Raw genomic sequence first — 13734 nt, 5'->3', positions numbered from 1 at the left:
GTCTCGGTGTCCCTGTCTCCCGCAGGCCGCGGTCCCGGCAGCTCCGGGAGTTGTCCGCCGCGAAGCCGCACGTCCGGTGCCCCGGGGGGGCTCGGCCTGTTGCTGAAAGGATGCGGCCTCCGCCGTGACGGAGATGGGAGAGTGACGGCAGCGCGGCGGCACCGGTTGTGGAGCGTCCCGTGACGCTGTCCAGGCCCTGCTTGAGTTTTCTCTTCCTCCATCTCTTAAAGAGACCCGAGACCTTGTGCCAGTGGCATCCCCCAGTAGGAAAGCCCCCCGGAACTTCATGTGTGCGGCCTCAACCCGGCCTCTTTCCCCTCCCCACCTGGAGCTGAGGCGCTTTGGCATGGCAGGGGCCAGAGCCGTGTGTGATGGTGACACTTAGCATCATGCTGGCTCTGGATGCGTCACTCCCGCTCGCTTCCTGCGCCGAGCGCTCAGGAGTTTGTCAAGAAGCACTTTCTTTTGCTTCCGTGCTGCGGTGCGAGCTGTGTGCTGACAGGAGCAGCCTGGACCTGGCTTTCTGCGTTTAGCTTTAGCATAAATCCTGCCGTTGGGTCTGGTGGCCTGTGCTGCCTTTTGAAAGCAAATCTAGATCCTTTTTGAGCTGTGGTCAAGAAATGGGTCCGCATACCTTTGTGTTCTTACGTACAGAAGACACCCCTGATGGAGGAATCCCTGGGGAGAGCTTTTGACATCAATGTTACAAGTGGAACTGAAACAGGCATCATTTAAAGTGCTTGGAGCACGGGCCTCTGAAGGGAGAGGATGGCTGTGAGCATGGATGATGACGTTCCCCTTATCCTCACCCTGGATGACAGTGGAAGCAGCGCCTCAGCCCCCCTCGATGATGCTGACCGGGAGGAGCTGCCCAATGAAAGTAAGATCACTTTGTCGTTGTTTCCTGCCTGCTGTGCTGGCCTCTGCTGCTTTCCCTCTTTGTGGTGGCTGCTTTGTAGTGCTTGCCAGGCCCTGAACCTCTGGGAGCTGTCACTCAGCGTCCCGGCCGCCTGCCTGGGAAAACCAGATCAGGAAGTTGCTTATTGTGTTGCTTGTTTACTCCCAGCACCGAGGGGAAGGACACTGGGTAGACAGGTCCTTCAGTGCTGTTTCTGACACACATTTTTGTGGTTTCCATTTAATAACCTGGGACCTCATTATCCTTAAGCTCAAATCTCCTGCACACTGGCATCCCCTTTCCTCAGCAGTGGCCACTGTGCTGTACCTGTGGCCTGAGCTGGCAGATACAGTGGCTCTGATGATGTTCTGGAGTATCTTCCTATTCCTTTGCAACTCTTGTTTTGCCTGTTTCTAGTTTATGCTCTGATTTTTGCAGCCAGGAAAGTGGTACATGGTGCTAAATCACTTTGACATCTTTAGTGTGTTCTTATCAAAGAAGCTGGAGTACTTTTAGACAATACACTTGTGTTAGCCCCAAGGTATTCAGTGGGACAGCGCCAGGCTGTGCCTGTCAGGAGGGGGGGAAACACAAGCCCATCTCTTGGAAGCATTGCTTTCTCCTCAGCATATCTCTATGGAAGCCATGGTCCTGCACTGGGAGAGATGGGAACAGCAGATGTGGTTGTGCACATTCAGTGAGTTTCTGGTTTATGTTATACCTCACTGTATGTATTTGAACAGTTTGGCTCAACAGATCCCCTGACTTCCAATCTACATTGCAGGTGTATGCGCAGGTCTCGTGAGCCTGTTCAAGCCCTTGCTGCCACGAGCTTAACATTTGTAACACATAAATAATTTCCTGGGTTGGCATCCCTTTCCCTCCATTACACCTCTAATCCACGCTGCCTCTGTGATCCTGTGCTGTGATTCCTCTATCACAACCGTGTGGCTTCTCTTTCTCCTCCTGCAACTTCCTGAGCCAGGGGCTGGCTCCTAACAATCAAGATTCCTTTTCCCTCCTCTCCTCTCCCACCTCTCCAGTACCCATCCCTGGCTAAATTGCCCAGTTGACTTTCTCTCAGCTCTGCTGCATCTTTGCTCCATTACATCTCTTTGTCTTTCAAAGTTTAGCTCTCTAATTTAAAGTTAAATGGGAGAGAGAATGCTTCCTCACCCCACTGGTGTATTTATAGGCTTTCTTGTGAGTAATTTTAATCCCTCTTCACTCATCTTTTTCTTCCACCCACCTCCCATCTCTTTAACCCAGTGATAAACCTCACACTACTTCTTTAAAGCCACCATGTTAAAGCACAAGTGTGAGCATGAGCATATCAATAAATAAAACTGTTCCAGTTTGCTTCACTTGAAATACAGCGAAACTGTTTAGGGACCAATTTTGTGCTGCTTGAAAGATTGCTGTGTGGTTTTTGAGAACTCATTTCCTGGGATTCTTTGCATAAAGGGTCTTTTGGCGTTGAAGAAGTTTTGCTGTGTTTTAATCACTGTTCGAGTTGAATTTGCTGAGAAATTACAAAGCTTACTCTGTGCAAGGGATACTGGGTGATACAGAGCCCTGTGAAGCCAGGGAGTACTGGGAGACAGGGATGAGAGATTAGAAGGGGAAAGCTGGAGAAACAACTTGAAAGGCACACTTATTTATCTCTGAGAAGCGGGAAGCTTGAATTAGTGAGTGAACAGGCTGATGCCATTGCTCGCAAAGTAAGCTTGTTTAGGAAGCAGAATGTGTGGTCCAGCTTTCCTCTTCGCCTGCAAAGGAAATCCACTGTGAAATGCACAATGTCCCATGGAGGCTGGGAGCAATTCAAACGTTTCCCTTCTGTTCTGCCTCCACTCCTCTGCTGAGGACTGAAATGGCATTAACAGAGCTGTGTGATTTCACGTTTTTATGCAGCTTGTCTTTTTCAGGGATGTGAGAAGCCCTTTTCAGGAGAGGGAGTGCTGCCAGGGTGATGATGAAGGCATGGGACAGGGCTGTTTCCTTCTCGTTCTGTGTTCCTTATGCCTAAACTCTCATGGTTCAGCCAGCATTTGGAGGAATAGCTCACTTGTTACTGTGCCCAGCCATCAGCTCTTGGGGATGTGGTGGCAGGTGAAACACAAAGCTGTTACTGAAGTCTCTTCCCAGATGCTAGCTGGGACTGTTTGCAGTGAAGGACCCACCAGCCTCTTCCCAGGTGACACGGAGGGAAAGACAAAGTGAAGTGGGTGTACAGGTGTGAAGCTCTGTTAAATCACACACCCAGAGCTGATAAGAACCAAGCTGTTTTGTGTTGCTGTGTCAATGAACCTCTCTAAATACTGATCCATATTCCATCCTGAGCACTATGTATCTGTGTGATTTCAGTGTCTCAGCTCTCATGGCTTTTAAGGAACTTCTTTTGCTTTAGAAGTCAAACAAACAACTTGATCCATAATGTGGCTTTGTTACAGTCGGGTCCTTGGATAAATGAATTTATAGTTTTGGACTCTTGATGTTGATTGTCAATGCAGACAAGTTGCAGTAAATAATAACAGGGCTTTTTGAAAACAAGTCTGTTGTTGATGTCTAAAGAAAGCACTGAAGTGCGAGAGTGAACCTTGCAGAAGAGTCCTCTTCTGGGTAAGTGAGTGTCTTGGGTTAGAATAAATGAAAGCTAAAGGAGAAAACTGGGTGGAAAATTATGTTCTTAAATAAAATGTCCAGCTGCAAAAAATAATCTCCCTAATCACACTTAGCAGGAGAAAATCCTTGCATGGAGAGGAATAGTAAAGCTCTGCCTTGATTTGTGCTGGAGACACCTGTTCCAGGGAGCTCCCATTTATAGCCACAGCAGGTCAGAATCCTGTAAAGGTGATGGGAATTCAGACCACATCCAGAAAACCATGGTCCTTGTGGTGCTGATGGTTTTCTGACTACAACACATAGGACTGTGGTGCTGGGTAGTTTTCCGTTCAAGCTCCAGCAGCTGAAGGAGACAGAGGGAAGTGCTTTCATCACTTGAATCCATGCTAATGATGCTGCCCTTCCCTAATCCATTTTACCTGAAAATCTCCAAGTGCTGCACACACTCTAATTAAGCTTTCCAGCACCTCTCTGGGTGAATGACCAACAGGAACTGCATTTCTGTAGAAGGCAGACCCAAGGGATGCAATGCTGTGTGACTTCTCCCAAAACGATGTGCTGAAACCAGTGAGAAGCAGCCAGGGTTTAGTGACTCCCATCCCTCACCCACACTCCTGGGAAGCATTCAGATGGGGTTCTCAACAGATCTCCAATGTTTTCCCTAGACAAAGGCAGCATGGATAGCCTTGAAACTCTAGGACAGTGTCTCTCCTTGAGCTGATGGGAACTAGAAGCAATAAATGAGTGCACATTGATTTAGCCTGTATTAGATCGGATACAAGATCCTCCTTTGCCTCCCGCATGGAAATTGCTGTAGCCTCAAGTGGAGTTTCAGTGTGTTCAGAGCAGAAAGTACAGCTCAAAGTGTCATACAGGGAACAATACAATATTGTCTGTTTCTCCCACACAATGGATTATGGCAAGTGGAAGAAGTCATCTTTAAACTCTGGGTTTTTACAAGAAAGCAGCTGCATCTGCTGTTGAGGTAAAAATGAATTATTGGACATGGGGAGGGGAGGGAGCAACTGCAACAGCCAGGTGAGATGCTTTCTAGAAGGGATGTTGGAACATGGGAAGTTAAAACTTGGAAGGCTGAAGTTTCAGCTGAACCTTTGTGATCTCAGGGTCTGCTGCCTGAGGAGTGAATTGTCAGGACTAGAGCTAGCCTGCCCTTTTGGGTAGGGGGAGTGTTGTTAGTGTGCATTGCTGCAGAAGAGCAAGAGGCCCAGAGTCCTTGGTGAGGAATGTGGCTGTGGGTAAGGAAAGCAGTGACTGCCCCAGAGCCTGTGGGTTGTGTCTGTGGAGCAGTGTGTGTGGTGTGTGCTGTGCTGTTGGAGCTCCTGAAGGAGGCCTCCCCCTCGGCCCCATGCTGTGATGGGATGTGTGAAGAGGCTTCCAGCAAAGCTGTTCTTTGTGGAGGTGGCTGATGGAAAATCATGTTTCTGGACACAGAGTCTAATTACAGCATTAATGGGTTCTCTATACAACAGACAATTCATCTCCCAGTCCACAGGTAGACATTTGTACATGGATCGAGGGCAGTTAATGCTGTTCTTTTGAGACATGGATATGTTGACATGTGCAGTGACCAATGCAACCTGAAGTGATGCAATTCTCTTCTGTATTGGATCAGGGTCCAGAACATGTTTGTATCAGCACTGAGGGAAAGTAAGTCTGTCCTGGTAACCCGCAGATCACCTGGGCAATGAGTCCCTGCTCCAGAAACATCTCTGTTGCCTCATTCCTCCCACTGCTTCCTATAGTGCCATCCGAGGATGAAAGAGCTCTCCAGGTGTAAAACAAGTGTGTTTTCTGATGGACTGAGGGAACAGAGCATAAATACCTGACCTCTGGGGAGATGCTGCAGCCACACAAACTCAGTAGCTGTGCTTGCGGAGCCGCTTTAGTTGCTGTGAAAGCATCCTGGCTTTGCTGCCTGTGAAGGAAAACAGGCATTTTAAATGTCAGCCATCTAACAGATTTAATGAATCCTTCAGGATCTTGTGGGAAAGTGAGGATTTCAAAGCTGATGTGGACTTGGGCTCTGATTATGAAACGCTGCAGCTAATTGGTGTGAAGAAATAGGGATGAGGGAACAAGTGAAGGCTTGCAATGGAGCTGGATCTCTCACAGCCAGGCTCTCCAGCAGCCTCTTTGGTTATCTGGCTTCCTTGGATGCTGGGCAGGATATTTTCCCACCTCATTGCTCCTAGGCTCGACTGATTTGCCTTTAATTAGTCCCAGTAGCAGTGCTTCCATTGGAGCCTGTAGGGGTGAAGCATGGCCAGAGATCTCAGTTTTGGAAGCAGTCTGGTTCTGCTGTTGAAGCTGCTCCTCCTCATACCTAGGTATGTCAGTTAACGTCAGTGTGGTCAGCATGTCTCATCCATAAAGCACGGATGACACCTCCCTGGAAGTGGGCAGGAAGCCTGGAAGTGGGCAGGAAGCCTTCATGACCTGGTTCTGACAAGGTGCTGCTTTGCATTGCTGTGCATGATTTGCTTTTCTTAATATATACCTGCTTAAAATGTATAGAGAGAAGAATCTTCTGCTGAAGCACAAGTGGTAGCTGGGTGTTGGATTGCTGTTTATGCTTCTGAAAGTCTCATTTCTCTCACCTAACAGCCTTGTTGCATTTTGCATCTTCTGCCAGTGCTTTTCTAATCCTTTCCTGGCCTCGATGACTTGTAATGAGTGTTTTAAGCAAGCAAAGCAAAGCAGAGCTGCCTCTGAGATGAGTGAGGGGTGAAGATGTTGGAAAGGGATGTGAGCACCCAAAACATAAGCAGATTATTGTTTTCTCCTTCAGTACAATTTGTTTCCCTGGGTGATGAGCTCTGGGTACTCAGAGGAAGGGGGTAAATGCTGCTTTTTAGATGTTGGGTATCTTTCAAACAATGTTAGAAACAGTGGAAAATACGTTTCTGCTTTTAAGTTCCAAATGGATCACCCTCTGGAATGTCATTTATCCTGAGAATTCAGGGGTTTTTAAGGCAGGACCAACCACCTCAGCTATGCTTTAAGTACTTGTACAGAGAGGGTAGAGCTGGTACCTTTGATGCAAGAGAAACAACACAGTGTTGTCCAGACCTCACAAAAGTATTTGTATCGAGATCTTCTCAACAGGACTCTGTAAATGTGGTACCTAGAGAAGGTGCAGAGTAAAGTACCAGGAGGGATTGGGGGCTGCAGTCATCATGTGTGTGTTTTTTCCAAGGCTGCCTTGTTTTCCTCGCCCTGCAGGAGATGGGTTGGCACAATGCACACATTGTGTGTTTCACAGTAGGAAGCTTTGTCCTACAGAATCTCTGCACTGTTGACTCTTTACTGCAGTAAGATATAAGAAGTCCAAGTGATTTGGTCTTGAATGCCCCATGCTGTTCAAATGTGAGTGAGTAAAAGAGGATACAAGGTAAAGAAGACTTGGGTTAGTGTTCTGTTATCCTGCAGTCAAATGGGTCTTTCTCCTTTGTCATCTCCCAGAGCCCTAGCAATGAATATCATCCTTCAAACATTCTCACTGTAAATTAGGGAGGATGCTGTGGAGTGGGGCAAGGAGTCTGGAAGCTGCTTCTCCTTTGGTGAACACAGGGGTAATGACCTTGATGCTTTGAGGTGGGAGCCCCTTCCTTTTGTGTGCCTCTTCTGTACTACATCTTTTTGGTGTGAGAGCAGAACAGGCAGAGCCAAGTGGTTTCTCCCCAAGGTGATGGCTTTAGTTGGAAGATGCTGAGATAAGGGCATGTGCTGTGGCGTCGGAGGGCTCCGCTTTTGGAACAGGCAGTCCTGGAACTATAAAAGATGTTAAAGAGCTTGAAAGTGTTCAAGCTGCAATTTAAAACCCACAACTTTCCAGCTCTAACCGGTCACTCCTCAGCCACTGCAGCTGACTTGGGAACATTTGGCTCGGGAAGCGGAACAGCAGTTGGAAGCAAACAGTGATGAGTTTTTTCATGGCTTCCCAGGGAACGCATCAGTTTGTTCATTTTGGTGATTCCTGTGGATTTTTAAGGCACTGTAGATGCAGGATGTTCAGTTTAGCCAAGCTTGCTTAGTGGCAGATTAAAATGAGCAAAGGCTGAGCACGCTGAGTTCACTCATCATAACCAATATGATGCTTCTCAGAACTTCCTTTGCCCTTGGTATCTTCAGCGAGGAATCCTGCCTGCTGCCGTCAGCCCCCCTGCGTTGAAATCCCATTTTACCCATTTGAATGCTGTAAGAAGTGCTGTATAAACTAAACAGGAGCATCTGTGAAGTGGTTAGAGTTGTTGTTGATTGCCTTTTCCTTATTGCCTTCGGGGGGATTTAAGCTTGAATTTGCTGGAAGTAGAATTTATGAGCCAGAACGCTCCATTTCTGATCCTTAAGCTGGGAAAAGTGCGGTGAATTTGATAGGTCTTTCTCTTGCCTCCAACCTCTCTGGCTTTTGATCTGGACCTTGCAGGGCTCTCCCTGTGTCTTTAGCATAATTGCTTTTTGCATGTGGAGAAGAAGCCTGGTTTTTACATGGCTGCTTTCTTTACAGGGAGCTTTAGGAGTTCATCCATCTGCTGCCGGTGCGCGGTTCAGCTGGAAGCTCACGCACCACCACTGCTGGTGTTTGCATCTGGGAGAGGGGGAGGCAGGAAAGGTGTGTTCGTGTGGATCCACCACAGCACTGTGCAGCTGACAAAAGATCCTGAGGGTGACAAGAGGAGCGTGATGTGATTCGGATCATAGTGGGGTGGGTTGGAGCTTGTATCCAGAGCTGCCTTTATAATAGAATCATAGAATCCCAGCCCGGTTTGAGTTGGAAAGGACCTTAAAGCTCCTCCATTTCCAATCCCCTGCCACGGGCAGGGACCCCTTCCACTGGAGCAGCTTGCTCCAAGCCCCTGTGTCCAACCTGGCCTTGAACACTGCCAGGGATGGGGCAGCCACAGCTTCTCTGGGCACCCTGTGCCAGCGCCTCAGCACCCTCACAGGGAAGAGCTTCTGCCTAAGAGCTCAGCTCAGTCTCCCCTCGGGCAGGTTCAAGCCATTCCCCTTGGCCTGTCCCTACAGGCCCTTGTCCCAAGCCCCTCTCCAGCTTTCCTGCAGCCCCTTTAGGCACTGGAGCTGCTCTAAGGTCTCCCCTTCAGGAGCCTTCTCTTCTCCAGGCTGCCCCAGCCCAGCTCTCTCAGCCTGGCTCCAGAGCAGAGCTGCTCCAGCCCTCACAGCATCTCCATGGCCTCCTCTGGCCTCAAAGATTATTGATTATTATTGTTATCTGTAGTCACAATCTGGTGGTGTCTGCTTGGAACAAAAGGCTTTTCCTTTCCCAGTTATGTGGGGGAATGAAATTTAGGATGTATCTCTCTGCACAGCCTTGTTAAAGCCCCTTATTCTATGGGGCTGGACTCTCTTGCATTTCCTACATGACTGCCTTGCACACGTGTGTGCATACATTGTCAGCTGGGATATCTCATCATCTGTGTTTTATTCCAACTGTAAGTGATTTTCCGAGAGCACTCTCACTATCCTCAGTGGGTTTGGGAAAGTTCATTGTACAAAAGCAGTGTAGCTGCTAAAGGATTGCACTAGAATGCACAAATACATTCCTGCTTTTTGTTAACTAAATGAAGAAATGCCTGTAGAATTAAGCTGAAGTGATCAATCCTGCAAGTGGGAGCACTGGGTCAAAATGTACTGGTGACCTGGCCATGCCTTTATAGGGTAATCAGACATGGGAGAAGGAAGGAATGCCACCCTCCAGAGTAAGTGCTTTGGGGCTGCTGGCTGGGGGTATGAGGCTCTAAAGGAAGTATTTCCATGTTCCGTCCCCTTTTTCCTGTGGCATACTCAGCCTGGCTGGGGGCATCCATGCCTGGTGAGAGGCACAAGCGCTGCTGTGTAATCCCTCTTGTCAATGCAGTGTTCCTGCACCACCTCCCAGTGATGTCCAGCTGGTTATTCACTTAGCTCATGGTGAGTCACTGCAGAAATAGGAAAACACTGCTGGGCTTGTTTTCATGGTGCTGAGGGGAACATTGTTTTGCCAGGGTGCTGAGCAGAACACAAGTACTGGAAATGGGATTGAGGAGAGGAATTCTTGCTGACTGCCTTGCTCTGTGTCTCTGCCTTACTGCCTGCAAGTAGTAATAAGTGGTGTCCTTTTTCTGACCTGCTGCAGGTGCTTTGGTCCTGCCGGTAAAAGCTTCCAAGCAAGTTCCTAAGGAGGAGTTTGGCCTCGGGGTCAGGAAGGGGGAAGTGAGCAAGGCAAAGCCCCTTCCTTTCAAACACAAAGCTGGTGGCAGGACCTTATCTCTGGTGGCTGCAAAGGGGAAGACTTCAAAACATGGATAATTACTGATGTACTTTGAGAGAGCACAACTAAATGCTCGTGGAAGCTTTAAAGCTATTGGAGAGGTAGCAAAACATGGTACAGACATGCCTGTGGTGGCTGCACTGCTGTACAGCAAAGGAAGAAACAGGAACTGGGAGTGGAAGAAAATCATGGAGAGACATGGGAAGTTCAGGTCGGATGTAGGGAGGGATCTCTTCCCTGTGAGGTTGCTGAGGCGCTGGCACAGCGTGCCCAGAGAAGCTGTGGCTGCCCCATCCCTGGCAGTGTTCAAGGCCAGGTTGGACACAGGGGCTTGGAGCAAGCTGCTCCAGTGGAAGGTGGCAGGGGCTGGAGCTGGATGAACTTTAAGGTCCTTTCCATCCCATTCTGTAATTCTATGACTTCAAGGTGCTTTAAAGGACTTGAGAAATGTGAAGCGATACTGACCTGGTAGGAATTCAAGGTTGACCACTGGTCAGTAATGCTATGGAGAAGCTCAAGAAGTCCTCTATATAGTGTGTATTTGTTGTGAAACCAGATAACCTGGTCATTGTGTGATCTGTTCTTCCATTCCTGCAGTAAATAGAGTTTAAACAGCTGAATCTAGAGGTAGGCATTTAAAAGCAGCAAATCACTTGTTATTCTCCCTTAGGTCTGCAGTGTGAATATTGCTGTGATAAAGACTTCCTTCTAGCCCCCAAAGAGATTTTGCACCAGGCAGGACATTGCAGCCAAACAGGGTTTCCAGGCAAAATAATGGGAAACCAGCAACAGCTCTTCTAAGATCTGGACTTACAGGGCAGTTCTCCATGTTGGCCTGTGTGGGTTTATGGAAGGGTGAGTGCCATATGGACCTGAACCCATGCTCCGACTTATTTGGTGAGGTTACAAGAGAGCTTGATGCTGTTGTGAGAAGATATTTACTTTGGCACCCACGCTGCATTTGGATTGAGGAAGTGAACAGTACAAATCAACACCGTGTAGGCAGTGACTCTGCAAAGAGGCTGAGGAGCAGGTCTCCAAATCCAGCTGGTTGTTAGGACTGGTTAGTGAATAGGTGTGTTATTAGCAGGGGCTGTCACAGGGGTTACGTGTTGTCCCTGTGCCAACTGCAACATTCCTTGCACGATCAACTGAGCTGAAAGTGAGCATGTGGGACACTTGTCCAGTGTGTATATGGGGTGTGTATTCCTCAGACCTTACAACTAGAATCATGTTTAGGGTAGGCAGGTGATGGTGCCATTGTATTCATGCTTGGTGTGGTTCTAAGTGCCCTTGCTCCTGCTCATCCAAGACCCATGAGGCTTGGAGGTAGTTTCAGTAACTGGGTAACAGTGAAATTGTGTCTGTTGGAATAAGCACCTATTTGACAGTGTTTGGAATCGCTTCCTGAGAGTTGGAGAGGGTTCTGCAGTGCTGGAAGACCTTAGACATCAAAATTACCCCTTTTCTGAAGATAGGGTTAAGTATGAGAACTGCAGCACCTGGGTAAGGACCAGTTGAGGGAAAGCCCCCTGGCTGCTGGTTTGCAGGTGTTTAACTCCTTCTTTCCTTCCTCACTAATGGTTTAACTCCTTCCTTCCTCTACAGCCATGTAACCTCTTCAGTTCCTGCCACATGTGCAGAGATCTCTTACCAGAGGGCAGTTACACAGCACCAGAGACTGGGGGTTTCCCCATTCCTTTATGTGCAGCTTCCTCTGAAGTTGGCAGCTTCTCCTTCCTGGCTGAGGCACGATGGTGAGGCAGAGGAGATGTGGTTGTGTTATCATTGAGAACCAGTGTGGTGGAGTTGTGTTCTGACACCACAAAACACAATTACCTTCTTCTCCCTACTGTACCACAACAAATAACTGCCATCAGTCTCAGTTTGTCATGGCAAGGCGTTGGAGTTTTGCCATAATCTTGTTATTTAACTGCATTTATCTCATTTTCTTGCTATCCCTCTCTCTTTAGGGCGGTATGGCACATGCCTTACTGCTGCCTACTCTGTTCTAGTCCTGTTCCAGCTCTGGGTGGTCATCCAGGAGGTTTTTGCCCAAACTAATACTGGTTTCCTCACATAAGGAAAGTCCTTCCCATTGCTAACTGTGACTTCCCTGGAGGGCTGGAGCTGGCAGTGGGACCTGGCAGCACAGTGCTTTGGGTAAAAAGGCCAGATTGCAGCTAAATCAAGCATCTTTCCAAACGGCATCAGGCAGATCCAAAGGCTCTGCATTGGAGAATTGAAATGAGGAACGTGCTTTTAAAATGCTGACATTGTTGTTACTGGTGCTAAAGGAGATCTTTTAATGTCTTAAAACCACGAGGCATCAGTTTCCCTTTTTGGTACAAAAAGAGGAAATTCCTTCATGTAACAGGATACGTTAAAGAACTGCTCTATCTGAGAGATTCGGATATTGTGTCTTTCTGTTGCTTCCTCCAACAGCATGCATTAGGATTTGTGTGTATTTCATGTCTGGCCTCTCATGAGCCATACCCTTTGAGCTTCTCTCTTTGTTTTGGGGGGTGGTAAGTAAAAACTTTATTATATGCAATTGTTTTTATTCCATTCTAAATCAGCTGTATCATAAAGCCCCTCAGTGGCTCGGGTATTTAATTCCAGTTCTATTTCTGTGTCTGTAAAGCCTTTGTTGCTGTGATAGGATCAGCCTGACAAGATTACGGCGCATATAAAATGATCGGTGATGTAAGGTGGTAGATGATCCTTCTGTTGTGGTTTTGACTTCTCCTTTTTTGTGGTATGGAGGTTTGCTTGTGAAGATCAGAAATAAAGGATATGAAACAGGCAGCAGTTTGCTTTAACACACTAGCAAGGTTCTTAATTGTATTTTCCTAACACAGCCTTTTATGTGAGTATTACAGAATAAAACTGCTGTGGTTGGACTTTGCAGCTCTCTTAAGAAGCAGGTACTCTGGTGTTACACAGTCTTAGCTTGTGGAATGTCAGGTTCTGGCTCTCTTATGGTATTTCATGGACTTTCTCATGCAGGAGGATTTAGTCACACATCTGGCAGAAAGCAGCTTTGTGGAAGAGGGCTTATGCATGCAGTGGTTTGTGTGAGCTGCCTGAAGAAGATGCAGTTGAGGAGCAAGAGCTGGTAAGGCAGGTAATGTTATTGCAGGATGCAGCTCTGGGACACAAGGAGGGATCCTCCTTTTTAGGAGGCTTTTGGTCTGGTGTGTATCAGTGAGCTATGGGAGGCTTAGAGGGGTCAGGGCTGGCCTCTGTAAGGGTGACAAAGCATCTGTCAGTTCATCTCCAGCCACTGAAGCCTCTCACTAACCTGAGTGTGGATCCCAGGCATCCTGAGTGGAAGAGATCTGTCCCTCTGCCTCTTGCTGCTACATGTTCAAGAGTGACAATTGGCCAGCAATCAAGCATTTTCTGCTCAAAACTCCCAACATAGCAAGAGGAAAAAGAATCAAGCCCAGAGTGAGTCAGTGTTGAGATCAAAGGAGGGTGGGTGCCCTAAGAGACAAGGCAGTGAGCTGCATAGATGAGGATCTCCAACTAACTGATCCCTTATCCTTATTTTCTTAGAAGCCTTTTGCTTTTTCTTCTTCCTTACAAATGTCCCTTTTTTCCCAGTAGGGTGGTGCAGGAAGTAAATGTCCAAGCGAATTGTCATAGCTCATCCCTCATTGAATGGTGAGTGAGCTGCAAAGCAAAGGGTTAACTAACTATTGGCTCTCACCCATTCAGAGCAATTGCTGGCTGGAGCCATGGCTTCTGCTGAGACAAAACAGTTTCCTCCCAGGTTTTAGCTGCTCTGTCCTTGCATTCAGCTTGTGCATCAGAGTTGTTACATGCGTACAGTGCAGATGTTAGCAAGGATGCAGTGGTCCTCTAATTAAACAACACAGGGCTTAAGTTGTCTTCGCTGTAAGACGATAGGCAGCAC

At 47.7% G+C, this 13734-nt stretch overlaps 1 protein-coding gene across 2 annotated transcripts in view; it reads left to right on the top strand.

Moving 5' to 3' along the window:
• The window catches only part of TPCN1 (two pore segment channel 1), a 44484-nt gene continuing 30750 nt past the window's right edge, over window positions 1–13734 (top strand). Inside the window, exon 1 of one of the 2 annotated variants that reach the window (XM_061370557.1) lies at window positions 1–880. In XM_061370557.1, the coding sequence (XP_061226541.1) occupies window positions 769–880 (112 nt within the window). In that variant the 5' untranslated portion in view covers window positions 1–768. The remainder of the gene's footprint in view (window positions 881–13734) is intronic. The other variant, XM_061370560.1, reaches the window with a different exon arrangement.

Source organism: Neopsephotus bourkii, unplaced genomic scaffold (genome assembly GCF_033783945.1).
Source record: "Neopsephotus bourkii isolate Nb327-2 ecotype Australia unplaced genomic scaffold, CSIRO-AGI_Nbou_v1 NB_1542, whole genome shotgun sequence".
Lineage (NCBI taxonomy): Eukaryota > Metazoa > Chordata > Aves > Psittaciformes > Psittacidae > Neopsephotus > Neopsephotus bourkii.
The sequence above is the reverse complement of the archived record's forward strand: the minus strand, read 5'-3'. Positions and strand labels throughout refer to the sequence as shown.